This window comes from Electrophorus electricus, unplaced genomic scaffold, assembly GCF_041902795.1.
Source record: "Electrophorus electricus isolate QZ-2024a unplaced genomic scaffold, ASM4190279v1 Scaffold318, whole genome shotgun sequence".
NCBI classification, from domain to species: Eukaryota; Metazoa; Chordata; class Actinopteri; order Gymnotiformes; family Gymnotidae; genus Electrophorus; species Electrophorus electricus.
Genome location: NW_027658603.1, coordinates 1 through 19,278, shown reverse-complemented (window position 1 = coordinate 19,278; position 19,278 = coordinate 1). Strand labels below are relative to the sequence as shown.

General features: G+C 46.3%; 1 protein-coding gene across 2 annotated transcripts; it reads left to right on the top strand.

The window, feature by feature from the left end:
- Positions 1 to 182: 182 nt before the first annotated feature.
- On the top strand, positions 183 to 14,190 carry LOC145655684 (integrator complex subunit 2-like). 2 transcript variants are annotated; one of them, XM_081709176.1, is made up of 25 exons: positions 183 to 528; positions 1,442 to 1,735; positions 2,039 to 2,177; positions 2,306 to 2,408; positions 3,160 to 3,273; positions 4,308 to 4,438; positions 4,539 to 4,703; positions 5,053 to 5,267; positions 5,459 to 5,584; positions 5,882 to 5,953; positions 6,755 to 6,869; positions 7,418 to 7,486; positions 7,914 to 8,048; positions 8,387 to 8,563; positions 9,205 to 9,313; positions 9,599 to 9,703; positions 9,807 to 9,971; positions 10,463 to 10,664; positions 10,913 to 11,038; positions 11,305 to 11,506; positions 11,685 to 12,047; positions 12,364 to 12,471; positions 12,608 to 12,713; positions 12,884 to 13,060; positions 13,405 to 14,190. In XM_081709176.1, the coding sequence occupies exons 2-25, from the start codon at positions 1,443 to 1,445 to the stop codon at positions 13,584 to 13,586; spliced, it is 3,699 nt and encodes a 1,232-aa protein (XP_081565302.1). In that variant the 5' UTR covers positions 183 to 528; position 1,442; the 3' UTR covers positions 13,587 to 14,190. The 2 variants fall into 2 exon arrangements, with proteins under 2 accessions (XP_081565302.1, XP_081565301.1); XM_081709175.1 differs by having other exon boundaries at positions 4,533 to 4,703.
- Positions 14,191 to 19,278: the final 5,088 nt, after the last annotated feature.

Genomic DNA, 19,278 nt, shown 5'->3' with positions numbered 1-19,278 from the left:
CTGGATTACTGACAAACTCACATTTCTCACGGCATGTAAAATACCGAGAGTTTCCATTTTAGTTCAACTAACGTTTTATTTGTATTTATTTTTCAAAATAATTGTGTGTAAATTGGCTAATCCAAGCGCGAGCCCGTTCTAGTCCATTAGTCCTGTTTGTTGCGCGCTTCACGCGCTTGCTCTGGTGCGCGCGCAGGAAGCCGGCTGAGACCGTTAAAACCATTATAGTTATGAACTGTAGTAGCTGTTCTTCAAATCGTGATGTCCTGTTCCGATAAATGAGAAGTACTGCTATAAACACATAAACACTGCGATAGCCTTTATTGTCTGAAAGCACTGAATGGATCTCACTGTTAGGCAGAGAGCTCAAAGTGGATAACTTATCAGCTAAGCTAAGATAGCTGGGAGGGTTGACGTGTCGCCCCTGGATGCCTCAGCTTGTGGCGAAGCTAATCACGCTTCACCGAGGCTTTGTGGGCCTCGCCGAGAGCTGTTTGGGTTTTCATCTGTTATTATTGAAGGTATAAGGTAAGGTGTCCTGTATTCCGGCGAAGACATCGACGTGCACCGTGAAAACATTCGTGGTCATTTTTAAAACTTGTAACGTAGTGGTGTCCTGTAAACTTGTCTGCCTAAGTAAGCTAACGCTAGCTAACCCCAAGTTTGCTAGCTGTGTAAAGAAGTAGTACCGCAGTAACAATTAAAGTTCATACTGGCTATATTTCCCCTCTGCCATTACCACTTCAGTTTAGAAAAGTTGTCCACTGAACTGAGGCTGTATCTAGCTACCTCGCCCAAAAGCCAACGTAAGTGACTGTTAGCTAGCTAGCTAGCTAGCCGGCTAGCAGCTGCGTTTAACCGCTATCCGGCTACCAGCTGCGTTTAACCGCTTTTCATATTTAGCCAGGCGAGTTTTTAGCTAACCTAACTAGTCTGCTAACCTAGCTAGAAAAGTAGTCCCGCCATGTACTTTAAGACATATATAAATTAAAATGAGTTGCTTTATTTTGTACTTTTGAATATTAAACGAATGATATTTAGCCTATTTTGCTAATAACGGATAGGTTGGGTAACATGACGTTGGAAAACCTATATATGCTGTTGAGAATGGAATGGAATGGAAATACTGGAATATCTAGCTATCTTAATTAACCCTATTTGAATAATCTCAAACTCCAATAGCAACTGGAGATCAGAACATTTTTGGGCTAAATTGTCAGTTGACTTTTTTTATTATTTTTTTGGGACAACGACAGTTCAGTTTAATCACTTGACACGTTACCATCATGCATCCTCTCCATTTACCTGCGTATGACTTACTGTCAATTTTCTTAAGGGATCAAAGTAGTCTGTCTGAGCTCCACTATTGGACTGTGTCGAGATTTGAAGAAGTCCCTGACCTCGTCTGTGTCTTTTTTTTTTTTTTTTTCTTGTGCTCCAGTATGACTGACAGTTCAGGGCTACACTTTGTGAGTCCTTACGCCTTCGCGGCCATGCAGAAGGTGGACGTGGTGCGGCTGGCGGCTCTGAGCGACCCTGAGCTGAGGCTACTGCTCCCATGCTTGGTGAGGATGGCGCTCTGTGCCCCTGCGGACCAGAGCAACGCCTGGGCTCAGGACAAGAAGCTTATTCTGCGTCTGCTGTCTGGAGTGGAAGCTGTGAACTCCATCGTAGCGCTGCTCTCGGTGGATTTCCATGCCCTGGAGCAGGATGCCAGGAAAGAGCAGCAGCTCAGGTGCATCTTTCAGATACAGACCTGTCACTTAAGAAACACACAAACAAACCAACCGTACACCAACCGGTGTGTTTTTTTTTTGTTTTCCAGTGTGTGTGACATGGAATGGGCGCTTATGCCTTAACACTTTTTTGCCTCGTTCAGAAATCCGTTCAAAAGAAACAAAGATACTGTCCCATCTGTCCGTACCCTACCTCATTAGTCATGCTGTTGGCAAGTTGAGGAAATGCAACCATTCAGAGTACATCTTCACTAGGACTTTAAAGCATGGTTTAAAAGTCTTGTTTGCCTTTCTCAATACAGACATAAAGCCGGTGGGTCCAACAGCGAGAGCATCCTGGTATCACAGCTGCAGCATGGTCTGACTCTGGAGTTTGAACACAGCGACCCGCTCAGGAGACTCAGACTGGCTCTGAGTGAGCTGCTGGCCATCATGAACAAGGTGCCCACCCACCCGTATGCTGCGTCAGTGCCGTACGCGTGCCGTTACCTCTAGACCTGGTGTGCGTTTGGAATCAAATTGATTGCAATGTCAAAGGTAACGCATGTGTGTTTTCATCCGTTGCACAGGTTGCTGATTCCAGCGGAGAGTTTTTTCTGAAGTCGTCAGAGCTCTTTGAGAGTCCTGTGTATCTGGAGGAGGTAGCTGATGTCCTCTGCATCCTTCAAGCAGGTGAATGTGATGGCTAAAGCTCTGTCCACACTGCAGGCCTGAAGTGGCACGCATCTTTTCAAATCACATTCGGGTCAACTTCATGGTTTTAGGTCACACACTAACTTGTGGTGGTGTGATCCCTGTGAGATCACCTGATCGCAAATTCGGTTGGTCTTTTTTTTTTGTGTGTGTGTGTGTGTGTGTGTGTGTGTGTGTGTGTGTGTGTGTGTGTGTGTGTGTGTGTGTGTGTGTGTGTGTGTGTGTGTGTGTTCCACATCGCACTTGTCCTCTCTCGAGCACACACACACTTCGGCAGTACAGCCAATAATAGCTGCTGACTGAATCCACTGCAGCAGTTGCCCGTGGCCTTCCTCTACCTTCCCACCATTACCCTCAACAGCTGATGACCTGTCAGCCCACAAGCAGTCCAGATCATCTACGATCAACACATGCACCACTACTGTACCTCTATTTCACAGATGGGTTATGCACACACTGGAGTGCTGATGCCTTTCTGTTGAAATGCTTTCGGGACAGACCTGCTACCATGGACTCTTAAAAATGTTAAGGTGGTGCCATATATTAACATTTTAAGACTTCAAACGATTGGCACAGTTGGGTTTTAAATTTCGTAATTTCAGTGAAATTGCACTGTGCAGTAATATTTTACAGTAAAGCTGTAGGCTTCGTTCATTGAGTAATAGTGGTGTCGATGGTGTGAGTCCATGCGAGCCTGGTTTTCCCCGTGTGTGTTTGTCTCCCCTCTCAGAGCTGCCCTCTCTGCTGCCCATCGTGGACGTGGCAGAGGCCCTGCTCCATGTGCGGAATGGAGACTGGTTTCTTTGTCTCCTTGTTGCCAATGTCCCGGACAGCTTCAATGAAGGTACTCTACCTTAAATGCAGAAATAAAAAACTTTTACGGAATTGGGCAGATGCTCGTGTCCAGAGTGGCATACAGAAGTGCTTTATGGTCTCTTAGATACATACCCTCATGTAACAATATATCAGTGTTAAGAATACTCATAGAAGCTCATAAATATTGCACATTGAATTAGAACTAGGTGGTAAAAAAACCAAAACATTTAAATCTCTTTTGCTTGTAGCTGGCAGCTAGTCAATGATGAAGATACCTATAATATGCTCCAGAATGTATATTGTGGCAGTATATTATACCATATTATGTTGCACATCCCTGCTTTGAATGCATTATATATGTCTAGCTTGGTTGTATATCAGATCCCTTATGCCTGGGTAGAGTCATGTATATGCAGATACAGCAACTGGTGTTTCCATCACAATCATCTTGCAACAGCTATGTCACACGCTATGTCAACAGCTATGTCAGTTTAATTTGATCTAATAAGGATATCGTGATCTCGATGTCTCTGAATTATTTTGTGTTTTGAAGCCCATTCCAGTGTAATTGAATGAGTGTAGCCTGTTTCTCTGAGTGCTAGAGAAAGGAAAGAAAGATCCTGCACTTTGTACTGCTGTGGCGTTCCCAGGTCATTGTTGAGTCAGAGGCTGCATTCAGAATCAGACCGGGCCACCTCACTGAGCACTTCTCAAGGTTTCTTACTGAGATGTTTTATTTAGTGCTGCAAGGGAAAGAAATTCATTTCAGACTAAGAAGTGCCTATCTAAAGACCTTCTCTGTAATCATATTTAACATGGATGATGGCTAACTGGGTTGCCATTCTCTGACACATTTAATGTCTTCTCACAGCCTTTTGAGATTCATATTACTCCAGATTGTGCCCTAACGATGCCAGTAAGTTCTGAGCTGTTGTCTACTGTAGTGTCAGCAGTGATGGAGATGAGAATGAAAGAGGAAATGAACACTTAAATTATATATATATAAAATATCCATGTGTGGGTCTCTGTTCTCTTTGTGTGTGTCCGTGTCCATACTCCTAGTATGCCGTGGTCTAATCAAGAACGGAGAGCGTCAGGACGAGGAGAGCGTGGGTGGACGCAGGCGGACAGAGGCTCTCCGGCAGCTGTGCCAGATGAACCCGTCTCAGGCCCTGAACATCAGAGCCATGGTGGTGAGCATCGTGGCTGCTCTGTGTTCCCTGCAGCTCCCCAGCAGCCCGTACTTGTCTCCTGTCCACTTCCACAGTGCCTCTCCTTCACCCGCAGGTGCAGGAGTGCCACCTACCTGGTCTGGGAGTAGCTCTAACTCTGGACTACAAGCCAGACAGCGCGGACGAGGCGGTCAGTCCCTTGGTGTCGTACGTCAGCGGACTCCTCCTGGGGACCAATGGAAAAGTGCGCACCTGGTTCGGAATGTTCATTCGCAACGGGCAGCAAGTGAGGGAGGCCGGACTGAGCTGCTCACCCACATCAACACACAAACCCTGCACAACTCAGCCAGCTCTGCTGCTTGGTGTATATTTATATCGCTCAGTCTCTCTCTCTTTCTCTTTATTTTTTCTCTTTCATTCTTTTTTGTTTCTCTTTCTCTTTTTCATCCTCTCTCTCTCTCTCTCTCTCTCTCTCTCTCTCTCTCTCGCTCTCTCTCTCTCTCTCTCTCTCTCTCTCTCTCTCTCTCTCTCTCTCTCTCTCTCTCTCTCTCTCTCTCTCTCTCTCTCTCTCTCTCTCTCTCTCTCTCTCGCTCTCTCTCTCTCTCTCTCTCGCTCCCTCCCCTGTTCCGTCTCAGAGAAAGCGAGAGAGTAGCTCAGTTCTCTGGCAGATGCGGAGGCAGCTGCTGTTGGAGCTGGTAGCCATCCTGCCCCGTTCCCGTGGGACCCACGTTCCCAGCGGCTCCGACCCCGAGAGCTGCCCGGGCTACTCGGGCCTGCGGGAGGAGCATGTGGTGAAGGCCAGCGCTTTGCTCCGCCTCTACTGTGCTCTGATGGGCATCGCTGGCCTCAGGTACCTCCCCCAAAGCCCTTCCTCCCATCCCCACCTTCCCCGAGTGTGGCACGTCGCTTCACCCCTGCCGTCGATACAGGCTGTGCAGGGCAACGTGTCCCCTGCAGCGTGACGGGGAGTTTGGGGTCACGCCATGCTGACCGCTGTCGGTGCACTGTCAGTTGAAGAATGTTTGTGATGCTCACTCGCAGACCCACAGACGAGGAGGCGGAGCAGCTCCTCCAGCTGATGACAAGCCGGCCCCCAGCCACACCCGCCGGCGTCCGCTTCGTCTCGCTGTCCTTCTGCAAACTGCTTGCCTTCCCGACGCTCGTCAGGTACCGCGTCCTAGCAACAACCTTCAACACTGCACACCTGATGTCTACTCAGCCTTCGCTCACCCAAAGAACCTCAGTTCACCGCAGTTCTGGCACAAAAGACAGTAACCATGTTGCAATGCACTTTTTTGTACATTTAACTGAAACCTGTCTTTTTTTTTTTTTTTTTTTTGTACATTGTACTTTTTTTCTTCTTGCCATCCTTTCCTCTTGAGAGAGGAGGAGAGCCTCTGTGTTCCTGAGCCCAGCGCTCAGGTTTTTACGGCGTGTGTTTCTAAGATCCTGTTTCCTCCGCAGCACTCCAGAGCAGGAGCAGCTGATGGTGATCTGGCTCACATGGATGATTAAGGAGGAGGAATACTTTGAGAGGTACGCTAGTGCCGCACACAAGTGTCTTGGTGTTTAATCGCACCTCTCCAAGCCCCGTGTGTACAGGCATTGGATAGGTCTCCCTCAAATCGCATAAAAACAAGTGACGTGTCATGTTGCAAACCATTTAAATATCAAAAACAGAGTTTAATGACTAGATTCACAGACTACTATATGCTTAGACATTAATCGTGTGCAGAATGCCTGTGTTGAGGGTGTTTGACATTTTTAGAAGGCTGCAGAATGTCTCCTTAACTGGCGTGTGTCCTGTCTGAAATATTCTCGAGTTTGTCTCTCTCATACCATGACCATGCAGCAGAGGTGTTCTGGTAGTTTTCATAAGTGTGCATATGACAGCAGAGAGGGCCCTTACAAATGATTTAACAGCCCCTCACTGACACATGCGGAACTGCTCGGTTTTGTGTAACTTCCACTGTATTTCCCCTGGTTTAATTGTTAAGAAGTTTTATGTGTGTAGCTATGTTATTAGATAAAGGGGACGTAAAGTGTGGAGACAGATGTGTAACAGCCTCTGTAATGTCTATGGAGTGCTTACAGCACCAATAGGATGCACTTCTGACCCACTCTGGGTCACATGCTTTGCTGTGCTTTTGTAAGTCTATAAATGTATCTATAGACAGTGATATCAGGCATCTGTGGGGTCATATGGGGCTGGCTGTGTGCAATTTCAAGTTCAGTACATTTAACAGGTGTGTGTGTGTTGGCACTGTGTTTATTGCAGCCTGGCTGTGTGCAGGAAGCACTGATACCTATTCACTTTTTCACTGCCTTCTCTCCCAGTGCTGCTGGTGTGTCTGCCTCCTTTGGAGAGATGCTGTTACTGGTTGCCATGTATTTCCATAGCAACCAGCTGGGTGCTATCATTGAGCTGGTGTGTTCCACTTTGGGAATGAAGGTGAGTGTGTTGAATGGACACTGGAGATCGTACGGCTTCCACCGGTGACACAAAACACCAGAGCAGAACTTGACTGTAGCTGCTCAGGGCTTTTACGCAGCCAGTACGAGGAGACTGAGTATAAGAGCAGGAAGCATGAAAGAGACACGTCAGGTATCCAGACATCTCGGCTTCACACGCCAGATCAGTGCAAGGCTGTTGGCTTTGGCTCCTAACGCGAGTGTTCGTGTGAAACAAATACTGCGTAGTGTAATTGTGAGATATAGTTGAAAGCTGATCAGAATTGGCTGTTCACAGAACCGGGGGAAAATCTGTTGGTTCTGTGACTAATCTCAGATCACTCCTCCCACACCACAGCATTATCTCCAGTCTTTCCCAGTCTCATACCTTGCTCCGTGCTTTATTCCAGTCTACACCCACTTTAGGTGGATTTGGGGTTACTTTTGTAGTTTTCAGTGGTTTAGGTGGATTTAGGGTTACCTTTTGAAAATTGTAGATTACTGGATGTGCAGATAGCAGCTTCTCTCACTCACTGTGTTGGTTTTTAGATTGCCATTAAACCCAGCTCTCTGAACAAAATGAAGACCATCTTCACCCATGAGATCTTCACTGAGCAGGTACGGTCCACAGTGGGTGCTAAAGAAGTTCTCAAAGTGCACATGCTGATTTCACAAGTGTGTGGCCCTTCCCTGTCATCATGACTACAGAGCAGCTGGTTGTGAATGTCCACTAACACTAACATGCTGTTTTCTGTACTCTTACACTGATCAGAGGTCATGCAAAATAGAAGAGACTATGCGCTTTTGTGTTGGGCATCTTTTAATGAAGTATGTAGAGTATTAAATGTTAACATTTTCTGAACTACTAACAGTGAACTGTAAAAATAACTAACACGATGTTGTCATTTATGAATCTTGCACATATGCACGTAGTAGCATGTATATCAGCATGCTGTGAACCATGTCGGTTATCAACTGCATAGTCACGGATTATATTTTGCATTTTATCATTCATAGAGAAAGTGAAATGACTCTGGTGTTATAGGTGGTCACTGCCCATGCTGTGAGAGTGGCCGTCACAAACAGTCTGAGTGCCAATATTGCAGGCTTCCTCCCTATACACTGCATTTACCAGCTCCTAAAGAGCAGAGCGTTCACCAAGCACAAGGTTTCCATCAAGGTAAGGAGGCTCTTTTGCCTGCTGCGTTTCTGTAGCTGTCTTCTCTGTTCTGTCTTCGCATATCCTGTTATTGACTTTCCTCCAGTGGGCTCCATTATATGTTTGACTCAAAAGTCTCCTGCCCTGAGCCAGTTCGAGACACGCTATTGATTTAATTAAGATCATTCATTCTGCTGCCAGGTTGACAATGGTTTTTTTTTTTCTTAGAATTATAATGCAAGTCTTTACCAGTTCAGATCCCTATTTAACATCGGTAGAGACGTCAATAAGGGCATATTGATGGTGTGACTTCAGATTGAGTGATTATTGATGGTAATAGAATCTCTCTCCCTCTCTAGGACTGGATCTTCAGGCAGCTGTGTGAGACCACCACACCTCTTCACACTCAGCTCCTCCCCCTCATTGATGTTTATATCAATTCCATCCTTACTCCTGCCTCCAAAGCCAACCCGGAGGCTACCAACCAGCCAATCACAGAGCAGGAGATTCTCAATGTCTTTCAGGGACATGCAGGGGTGGGTGGAGCAAACAGTGATCTAAACATTTGTTGTTGTTTTTGAACAGTACCTGTATGATGGCAGGTATAGTGACCTCAGTAGTGATCGCAGTTCAGATGTCAAAACCAACATTTTCACCCTTTTTTTTTTTTTTTCCCAGCTTGCAGCCTGAAAAAAGGTGAACAAACATCCAGTCTGATGTTTGCACTGACAGAATAGTGAAAAATCTGAATTCTGTGCTTATTCTTCATCCTGTTATGGATGTATTTGAAATAATCGTGGATTTGATATTAACGTAGTTAGTGATGAGTGTGTCAGGCCGCTACCCAAACGAGACGTCCTGTACCAGCATGGGAGCAGGTCTGTCCGTCACCCTGGCAGCTGTGTAATTGTGTTATATGTCATTAATGCTGTATTGATGTTCTGTGCTGCTCATCTCTTTATCTCGCCACGGTGGATTTGTCGTGGCTAAAAGCCATTTATCCATAAGCCCTGACGATGTGCAGAACTACTCTCCCTCTAAACCTCCATTTAACCTCCGTGTGTGTGTGTGTGTGTGTGTGTGTGTGTGTGTGTGTGTGTGTGTGTGTGTGTGTGTGTGTGTGTGTGTGTGTGTGTGTGTGTGTGTGTGTGTGTGTGTGTGTATGTGTGTGTATCAGGGAGATGGGGGGAAAGGCCGTTGTCAGTACTCCATCACCACTCAGCTGTTGATACTCTACTATATACTGTCCTATGAAGAGGCTCTACTGGGCAACACTAAGACACTTGGTCAGTCCATAACACACAAGCTCTGCCCCACTGATGTCTGCTCGTGGGTTTGATTTCTTTCTTCTGTTCTCAGTAATTACCTCACCTCAGTCCCATTATCTTTTGTAATTCATTGTACATCACGTCACCGTACCCCCTGACACCCACTGCCTTTGCGTTCTTTCTTAAACCCACTCTAACTCCCTCCTGTCTTACTGAGGTAGCGATGGTGCCCTTTGGCTGCGTTAAACACAAGCAGGTGAAAATGGCACATTCCCTACTCTGAACTCTGCTCCCCTTCTTAAGCCCTGATGCAGAAGAAGCCCAAGTCCTACTCGGCTGCCCTGATGGACCAGATCCCCATCAAGCACCTCATTCGCCAAGCTCAGGGTCTGCAGCAGGAGCTGGGCGGTACAGAAGCCTTCCACCACTCCACCCTTACCACATACCCAAGCAGTACTCTGCAGGGTAACATTTCTGTCTGTCTCTCCCCCCTCACCCCGCACATCCACAGGGCTGCACTCTGCTCTTCTGCGTCTCTTGGCCACCAACTACCCCCACCTGTGCATGGTGGAGGGCTGGATCTGTGAGGAGGAGGTGACGGGCACTCTGCCCCTCCTACGCCGCATGCTCCTCCCCAGCTGCTCCTGCAGGTACACTCAGGCCCAGCTCCATGCCGGTGAGTGCACACGCAGTCCTAGCCTGGAGTGTTCAGATTTGAACGGTTGCATATGTCAGTCCTGTGAATGGAGTGAACCATAAAGTCCCGTGAACCGTAAAGTGTAACTCCGTGGCCGAGGGGGAGGGTGGTGTTTGTGCTTCCTGTGAATGGCGTGCCTCAGTTATGCCATGGACTTTCATCTCTACAGCTTCAGAGGGCATTCTTACAGGAGCCGGCATATAAATGTAGAAGATGAGCCGGGTGCTTATTATGGTCTGTGATATGCTGCCCATCTGCCTTGTTGTTGATGTTGTGTTGCGGGTCTGACCTTTCGGCGTGTATGAGTCACACTCTAACCTGTGGACTCGTGTCTGGTGCTGCACGGCTTGTTTATGCTTTCCAGATCCCTCTTAAAGGGATAGGGAGAGAGAGAGAGGGAGAGAGTGTGAGTGTTTTGGTTTAAACATGTATGACCCTTTTTAAAAAGTTTTGGTCCTTTGTCCTCGCAGCCTTCCAGAACGTGGTGCTGAGTGGTCCAGCGCTAATGCGTATGCTTGAGCCACTGACGTTGCTGAGCGCCGCTGACCTCATTCCCTACGCTGAGGCCCTCACAGCCAACATGGGTCTGTTACTGCAGCCCGGGGTGGCCCGGAGACTCCTGCAGACCGTCAGCAAACTCTGGATGGTGCTCAACACCGTCATGCCACGCAGGTGCGTGCATGCATGCGTGTGTGAGCGTTTCTGTGGGCATGCGCGTGCACGTGCTCATATGGTTGTGAATACACAGTACATCAGAGTTTAAAATGTCTTCAAAATGTTAGCAAATGTCTGTCAATATCAATACATTTTATATTAAATATTATACTAAATTTAAATTAAATCTAAAATGTTTTAATATACCCTTTCATAACTCTCTCTCTCTCTCTCTCTCTCTCTCTCTCTCTCTCTCTCTCTCTCAGGCTGTGGGTGATGACCGTAAATGCCCTGCAGCCGTCGGCTAAACTCCTCAGGCAACACTGCTACACTCAGAATGACCTGCTGGTCGACCCCCTCATTGTGCTGCGCTGTGACCCCAGAGTGTTTAGGTGCCCTACCTGTCTGTGTGGCTGGGTGCACTGTCTGTTTTTGCTGATTTCCCCAAGATCACCTTTATGGCCTTTATGTAACTGAGAGTGTTAACCATAGTTCTTTTGGTGCTTTGACTTTTGCTGTGAACTCTTTAGAAAGGCATTCAAAGTCCAAAAAGGGTTGGAATTATTTTTGATGATTAATGATTTACTGAAGTAATAACAATAATAATACAATACAATAGTGTGTGTGTGTGTGTGTGTATACACATGCTTCTCTGCAGGTGTCCTCCTCTGATGGACATCACACTACACATGCTAAATGGATACCTGTTGGCATCTAAGGCCTACCTAAATGCCCACCTCAAGGAGACCGCTGAGTTTGATCGGCAGACGCAGACCATCTCGAACCTGGGGCTCACTGGGCAACCAGACACCCCAGAGGTCACCAGAGAGGAGCTGAAAAATGCACTCTTGGCTGCACAGGTCTCACACACACACATACACACATGCGTGCACACAGAGGCAGACCTCTAACTCAAATTCACCATCAGGTGAATCCAATTGCATTTGTCCTCAATCGTCACATTAATTTATTGCAGATATGTATTAATTGTACATTGCAAAAGGAAAGTAGCCTGATATAATTTGTTTGCCCCTGCAGGACAGTGCAGCAGTGCAGATCCTGTTAGAGGTGTGTCTGCCATCCTCTCAGGAGGAGCAGCTACTGGGTGGAGATGGTGAAGGCTTGGTGAAGAGTGGTCAGTCTGCTTTGGACCAGCCAATGAGGGAGCAGGGAAGAGCAGGAGTTGTGCAGGGACCCCTGGGCTTGCAACAGGCCGAGGGGGGAGCCACTGGTGCTCAGGGGGCGTGGAATGCTGAGGGTGGTGCCTCTGGAGCTCAGAGGGAATGGCAGATTGAGGGTGGGCTTCTTAGTGACCTTAGGGAAGTGCAGTGCCTCATCTGCTGTCTGCTACACCAGATGTTCATCGCAGATCCCAACATCGCCAAACTGGTGCACTTCCAGGTACTGCATGCAGTGATCACAGATCTGCAGTAACCACAAGCCAGGAAGCCTGCATTTACACCACATAAACATAAACACCACTAAAACATAAACCACAACTCATGACACTTAAGAAAAGACTGCTGGCGTTTGCTACAGAACAACCACTGAAAAAAGACTGTATATGCTAAGCTTTTGATTGTACATTTAAGAAAGTACTGTTGTCTACATCTCCCCACTGACTGATTCTGAAGTGGGGTTTTTTGATTTGGAGAGTAGCTGGTGATGCAAGGTTGTTGTGTATGCTGAGCCATGACTCCTTGGCTCCCCTCCACAGGGTTATCCTCAGGCCCTGCTCCCTCTCACTGTAGCTGGTATTCCATCCATGCACATCTGCCTGGACTTCATCCCAGAGCTGCTCGCCCAGCCTCAGCAGGAGAAGCAGGTACAACTAACCCGTTCATGTATTTTTGTTTTTTTGATAACTTGCCAGTCGTGTGAAAAGCAGGACGTGGTTTTGCATTAAAATGGTGGGCTTGCTGCCTGGCGTTCTGAACACAGGTGTGTGCTTTCTCTCACAGATCTTTGCCATTCAGCTGCTCTCTCACCTGTGCACTCAGTATGCTCTGCCCAAATCCCTTAGTGTGGCACGCCTGGCCATCAGCGTGATGGGCACTCTGCTCACAGGCAAGAGGAAATGCTGTCTCTCCTTCTTTGTGCTGTTATATGCTGCCATCTGGTGGTTGTCACTGAACATTACAACAGCTGTCTCATCATTAGCTCTAAATGGAGTGTGTGTGTGTGTGTGTGTGTGTGTGTGTGTGTGTGTGTGTGTGTGTGTGTGTGTGTACACCCAGTTCTTACGCGTCCCAGGCGTTTTGTGTTCTTCATGCCCACCTTGCCATGCTTGGTGCCGTTCTGCCGGGCCTTTCCTCCACTCTACGACGACGTCGTCTCCTTGCTGGTGCAGGTGGGCCAAGTTTGTGCAGCCGACGTTGCTACAAAAAGCCGGGACATCGACCCGTTCATCGCCAGTGAGTTTGCAGTGGATTTGGTTGTTCATTTTTCATTTTCTGTTATATGATGTACAGTAGACTTATCTCTAGTTTACATGGGCTGCACAGTATGGACAATACCATAAAGCAATTGTCTTAATCCATATGACATGACACAATGCTAACCTGTATGGTTTTAACCAAAATTATTTATATATGATTCATCAGATAATCTGGAATATCTCGGAATACTCACAGTATCAGTAGTAATCTTTAACAGTGCAGAAAGTTCACAGTAAAAAAATGCGCATGTAGAGCTGTGGTGTCAGTTTTGAAAAGCTTCTTATTGTGGTGATTACTAACATGACGGTGTGTGTTGTCAGGGCTACAGCATGTGAAGGGGAGACTGAAGGAGTCACTGGGCTCAGACATGGGCTTGTCCAAAATGTCTCTGCCTAAGAGATCTGCAGAGGAGCTGGGTGCTGCTGACCCTGATGTCCAGCTGTGCTACTGTATAGAAGCCGCCTTCATGGACATTGTTGAGACGTGCATACAGGGATTCTGAAGAGCGAGACGGTGAACGTGAAGAAATGAGGTCTGTCCGAGGCTTGGAGATGACATTGTGTGACTGACGTACGGAGTGTTTAACACAGAAGAGACCTTCTTACAGCTGTTGAACACAAGACCATATAAACAGGGAAGATGTACTGCAGAATAAGTGTTCTGTAAAGCCATGGGAAAAAAAAAAATCATGAGGTTTTTAAACGCATGAATGTACCCTGCCTGTAGGTACTAAACACACAAAAAAAAACAAATTCTGATTCCTTAAAGTGACATGGCATTCGTAGCAGCAAGGTGTACGGGAACTGTAAAGAGAGCAAGAACAGGCTCTCCTGAAAGAGGCTTTGAGGTTTCTTCAGGACATCTGTGTGTTTAGGACACATTTTGTGGTGTTTGGCACTACTGTTACTTTTTAATTAGATGTGAGTGTGTAGCAGGCACTCAACATTATTGGTCTGTTTTTTAGACTGCTTTATAAAAATATTTCTTTTCCTCAGTCATGTTATTTTTGAGAGATTTTTAAACCTTGAGTTTTGGAAATGTCCTGGTTTTGTACACTCCTCCACCTTCATTTTGAACATTTGTAGTAAACTTTTGATTCTCTCAGAGTTTTTTCTGTTTTGCTTTGTAAGGACTGCATGTTGCCTGTGCCTGCATGTACCAAGGAGTAAGGATCGTTTCCGTTTGGGCCAGACTGGAATGGGTTGCTCTGGCTCTAAGTGAAGATGAACCACATTGATTGTGTAGACAGTGTTGCCATTTGCCTCTCGGTTTTTATCATCACCAGTAATAATGTTCTTACCATAAATTAAGACCTTGTGATGAAAAATCATATTTCAGCCATTTCCTCTTTGTATAATCAGTTATTTTAGTTTAAAATTTTGTGCAACCTTTTACATAGAAATTTACATTAAATATTACATATGCATTATTTAGACTTACCTTGCTTCATTCAGTGGGCATTTAAAAATAAATCTTGCGGTAATGCTACAGGCAGACACACAGACACTATTTTATAGAATGTTGTAAAACAGTAAATAGCGTGCATGGTTTTTCATTGCAAGGGCTCAATTGTTGTACTGTTTGTGGCCATGTGGGGGCAATCTTGCTACACGATAGCAGTAGCGCCTTATTTTTGCCCCATGAATCAGTAGCTTTTCTGGTAGATGCCAAATCAGTCACCAGAGGCAGCTGTAGACCTGTGTGCTAGTGATCACCACTCTCTAATGATTCAAGCCCTCTAACGATTTCTTTGGGTAATCGCCCTTATACATGGGTAGATGGACTGGTGGCTGAACGAGCTTTATTAGTCCCCCAGGGGTTATATTGTGGTGTTACGGTAGCAGACAGCAGTAATGTATATACAGACAATAAATACTACACTCCTTCACACCACACATATTTACACACTACACATATTTACACAATGCAGGACGTTTTGCAGAATACAAGACAACTAATCAGGCATTCACACCAAACTGGGGTGTAGTGTTGTGTTTATTAAAAATTTATATTGTTTATGGAGAGTCTGTATTGTTTGTTCAGTGAAACTGAGTGTAGGTGGTTTGTGGAGCCTAGTAGCACTTCATGTTGGAATCTGTTTGTGGTTCCACTGGTGGTGGTCTATGGTTTCACCGATGGAGTCTGGCTGAAGGAGCTCCTGAATGTAGTGTCATGGAAGGGAAGTTCAGTGTTGTTCAGTCATTCTGAATGTCCTCTAGTTTTGCTGTCGTCCTCTGTCACGGTCTCCACTGAGTCTGACAGGATGTATGAACTTTTTCCTAAGTATTCATTAAGCCTAATTTTAAATCACTGTACATTAATCACTCTTTGTCAACTATACGTTAAATGCTATTCGGATTTTTAGCCGATTAATAATGCATGTTGAGAATAAACATCGCTGTCTTGCATTAACCTCTCAGACACAAACACATTCTACCGCACATCCGATATGCTGTTCGCTTGGGGGGGGACCTTTTTGCACAGCCATCAATTCTAAGGGCAGCTTTGCCCTGAGGGTGCCCCCTCCCCCAGTGGGTGAGCGGAGGTGGCTTTAGCAGGAGGTGAGGTACAGGATGAGAGACGAGCCCATTTCCAAGCAGCAGTCTGAAAGTGTTCTGCTCGGAGCTGTGCTGTTCTCTCTGTAGTGCTGTAACGGCGGGCAGCTCTGCGCGTCGCCCGCGGCTAGCGGAGCAGACATCACAGCTCGTTTTTGTCTTCACGGCGAGGCACTGTCGGGCTTAAACACCTGCTTGACAAAGATCAGCTGCGTTCTGCTCTCCCCCGTCTCTCTGTAGGAGAGGTTGGGGGCGAGACTGTGGAGAATGCTTTTCAGAGCTCTTCCAGTGGCGGCTTAGATTTGACCGAGCTGTGGTGAGGTCATGTTTGATGATTTGCTCATTTGGCAGGGTATTGAATTATCTGTGTGTGTGTGTGTGTCTCAAGGGCCTACAGCGCAACAGTGAATTGGAAGTGTGTGGTTTCAGAATGATTGCGTGTCAGTGAAGCAAATTGACCTTTTGCTTAGCAAGCGTCCTCATGCTCACACTCCGTATCCAGGATACGGGGCACTCGCACGCTGCTTTGATGTGACGCAGCTTTCATTTGGTAATTGGTGTCTGCTCCTGGATGCGCAGGCTTGATTTGGGACATCCATGGATGGATAAGCCAAACATCCACGCAGAAATAGAGTGAGTTCAGGTATCTGGCATATTGTTACAACAAACTAAGGTTACGCCTAGTCAGGCTTAAAAGAAACGACACTGGAGTATCACCACCGCTGTAATGTAATCAGTTACAGGATATGATGCGTAGCCGGGAAACCGGCAACAAATTGTTCAATATGACCGGAAATAATGAGCTGAGCGTAATGACTGTTGACTGATTGTAACGTTATTTTGGTAGCTCCCGTGGTTGTTGTAGAGGCTGCAGCAGAGTCCAGGGGAAGCGATTCTGTGAATGGGTGAGAGGGGTTACCACGACAAGTCAGGCGATCGCAGTCTTTTTTGTGAGCAACTGAAAGCTGAATTCTAAAATGGCTAACATATTTTAAAATGTAAAACTGAAGAAAGCTTACTTCACGAGATGTAGGGAGAAATGTGTGTGTCAATGTCCATGCGTCTTTAATTCTACACCGGATTTAAACAAGCAGGTATAACGGCATGATGTCAGTGTGGGTTGCCTGAACGGTCATCTGTGAATCTGCAGTTCTGAATCTGGTGCGATGGCACCTCTCTGAGTGTAATGTACATTTGAACTGAATGTTGTTTTCAGCATGACGTATCTTAAACCATGTTTCTCGCTGCAGATGTTGCAGCCTGTCGGATACTCTCCTTATTTCTGGTGAACTATCGGCTCAAAGTTACCGACGCTTTACAGAACCATCATCATCTGATTAACTTTGCCATTAAACGCAAAGCTGGAGGTGAGGGTACCGAGATCAGCGGAACTGAAGCTCTCCTTCCCTGAGGAGCAGAGGTGTGTGTGTGTGTGTGTGTGTGTGTGTGTGTGTGTGTGTGTGTGTGTGTGTGTGTGTGTGTGTGTGTGTGTGTGTGTGTGTGTGTGTGTGTGTGTGTGTGTGTGTGTGTGCTGGGGAGATAATGCAGAGATGCCTGGAGGCCTTTCCGCTGGCTGCCATCTGGAGAGGCCGGCGTGTTGCTCTCACTTGCACCTGTTTGTGACACGGTCCGAGGAGCACGTCACAGACTCCTGCTGGCACGTTGGCTGTTAAAACGAGAGCAGGCTTTGGGAGAGCTGATTTAATGTGAGATGGGGAAGAGGTTCACGTGTGCCACCAAAGAGGGGTTAATGGACAGAACCCAGAGGCCTCTGTAAGGACATGGAACATTGTACAACAGAAATGGAGTAACTGTCAGTTAAATAAATGCAGTTAGCCAAGACTACTTGGGGAAGGTGAATATTTAAGCTGCTGCAGGCTGAAATAATGTCCTGGCACAGTTCTTAATGTCCCCTCTCTAGGTGTTTTTTGTGTATTTGTTCTATATGGTTTAAACTAGGCTGACAGCAGTGCTATAGTACAGCAAGATGGATTATTGCAACTTCCACATTCGAATTAATTGCATAAAGTTAGTTCAATGAGCCCACAATGAGCAATTTACCACAGCCATTAAAAACCAGCGACCTTGTTGACAGCTTTATGCAGCGCGGGGCATCTGTGGAGGCTCGGCGCTGCTCTCGCTGGCTGACAGATGGCTTCGACGTTGGGAGGATATCCATATTAATTGCACAATTACAATGCACTGCATCAAGATTGTGTCATTAACATTGTGATTGAAAAAGCAATTATGGTTTTTGATTATCCTCATCCACTGTAAAACGCTGTTATTTCGCTGAGGCCTCTGGGCGCCTTTTCCACCCCCCCCACACACACACCCTGACAGCAAATTGATCGTGAGACTGCTGCTCCTTCCTGACTGGCACTTAATTAGCTAGCATAGCGTTAGCATAATCAGCTCCCCCGGGGGAGACGCACGGAGACCCGGCTCTTATGATGGAGCATCTCCGCGTAAGCGTATTGATGTGAGATCAGTTTCCACCTGCTGTGTTCTTGAATTCGGTAGGTTATAACAGAGGAAAACTGATCTCAGAATAGCATATGAAAGCGGCTCAGTGCATGCTGATGACTGCTGTCTCAGATAAGGATGCACCAGATGTAACCTTGTGAACAATACAGGCTTGTATATCTAGGTTGGGTGTTGCAGGCAGGGAAAAAAGGGCAAAAGATTTTTAAGATATTTTAATACATAGAAGAGCACGCATCTAGGATAAGTGTGTGTGTGTGTGTGTGTGTGTGTGTGTGTGTGTGTGGTCTATTTTTAGCTATAATGATTAATAAACTTTTAAAAATATAGTGGATCCAGAAACCGCTGGTGGTGTCCCTTGTCTTTGCTTAGGATGCTTAAAACATTCTGCACAGCCTCTGAATAATTTGTTTCTTTAATGAAGTCGGGAAATCTTGTGGTTTAAACGTAAGCTCAAATGAAAGTTAATTTAAAAGCATCATTTAAAAGGCATATTTTACTTGAACGCACATTAGGTTTGATGACCAGACCAAACTGGTATGTACGTGAGCAGAGCTCAAATCCCTGCATCCTGTGATGCCTGTGGTAGGATTTCTTACATTTAAAACACCAAAATCAGTTTGAGATATTCCTAACAGCTGTAGCCGTTTCCATAAGCCTACCCCGGAAACGGGATGGAAGACTAATTCTTGGAAACAAGGTGAAGGTGTGCTGTGCGATCAGATGCTGTGGTGTAGTGGGTTCAGCAGAGAAGCTCATAGCCTTGGAGATCAGCTGTGCACCGTCAGCTTGGGGACAGACTTTTTGATCCAGTTCTCAGTGCGGTTCTGACGTCAGATGTGAGCTACTCGGCGGATTGCTGTTTGAGCTCAGTACCTGGCCTACCTCAGCAGCGCGGTCTTGCCTGTTTCATCCCTCTGACTTGTCTGTGCACAGGAGCACAGCTTAAAACCCTCTCTCTTCATGGGAAAAGGAGACAGGAGAGGTCTGTAGAAACCATGTCTCTGAGAGAGAATTCGCTGGTTAAAAATGAAGTGTGCCTGCGAACGCAAACATGCTCATATAAACACCAGGTTATTGCTTTGCATAGTTGCACTGGCTCCAAGTTTGAAGGCATGGTGTGTGAGAATCTGTATGACATGATTTGACATGAAT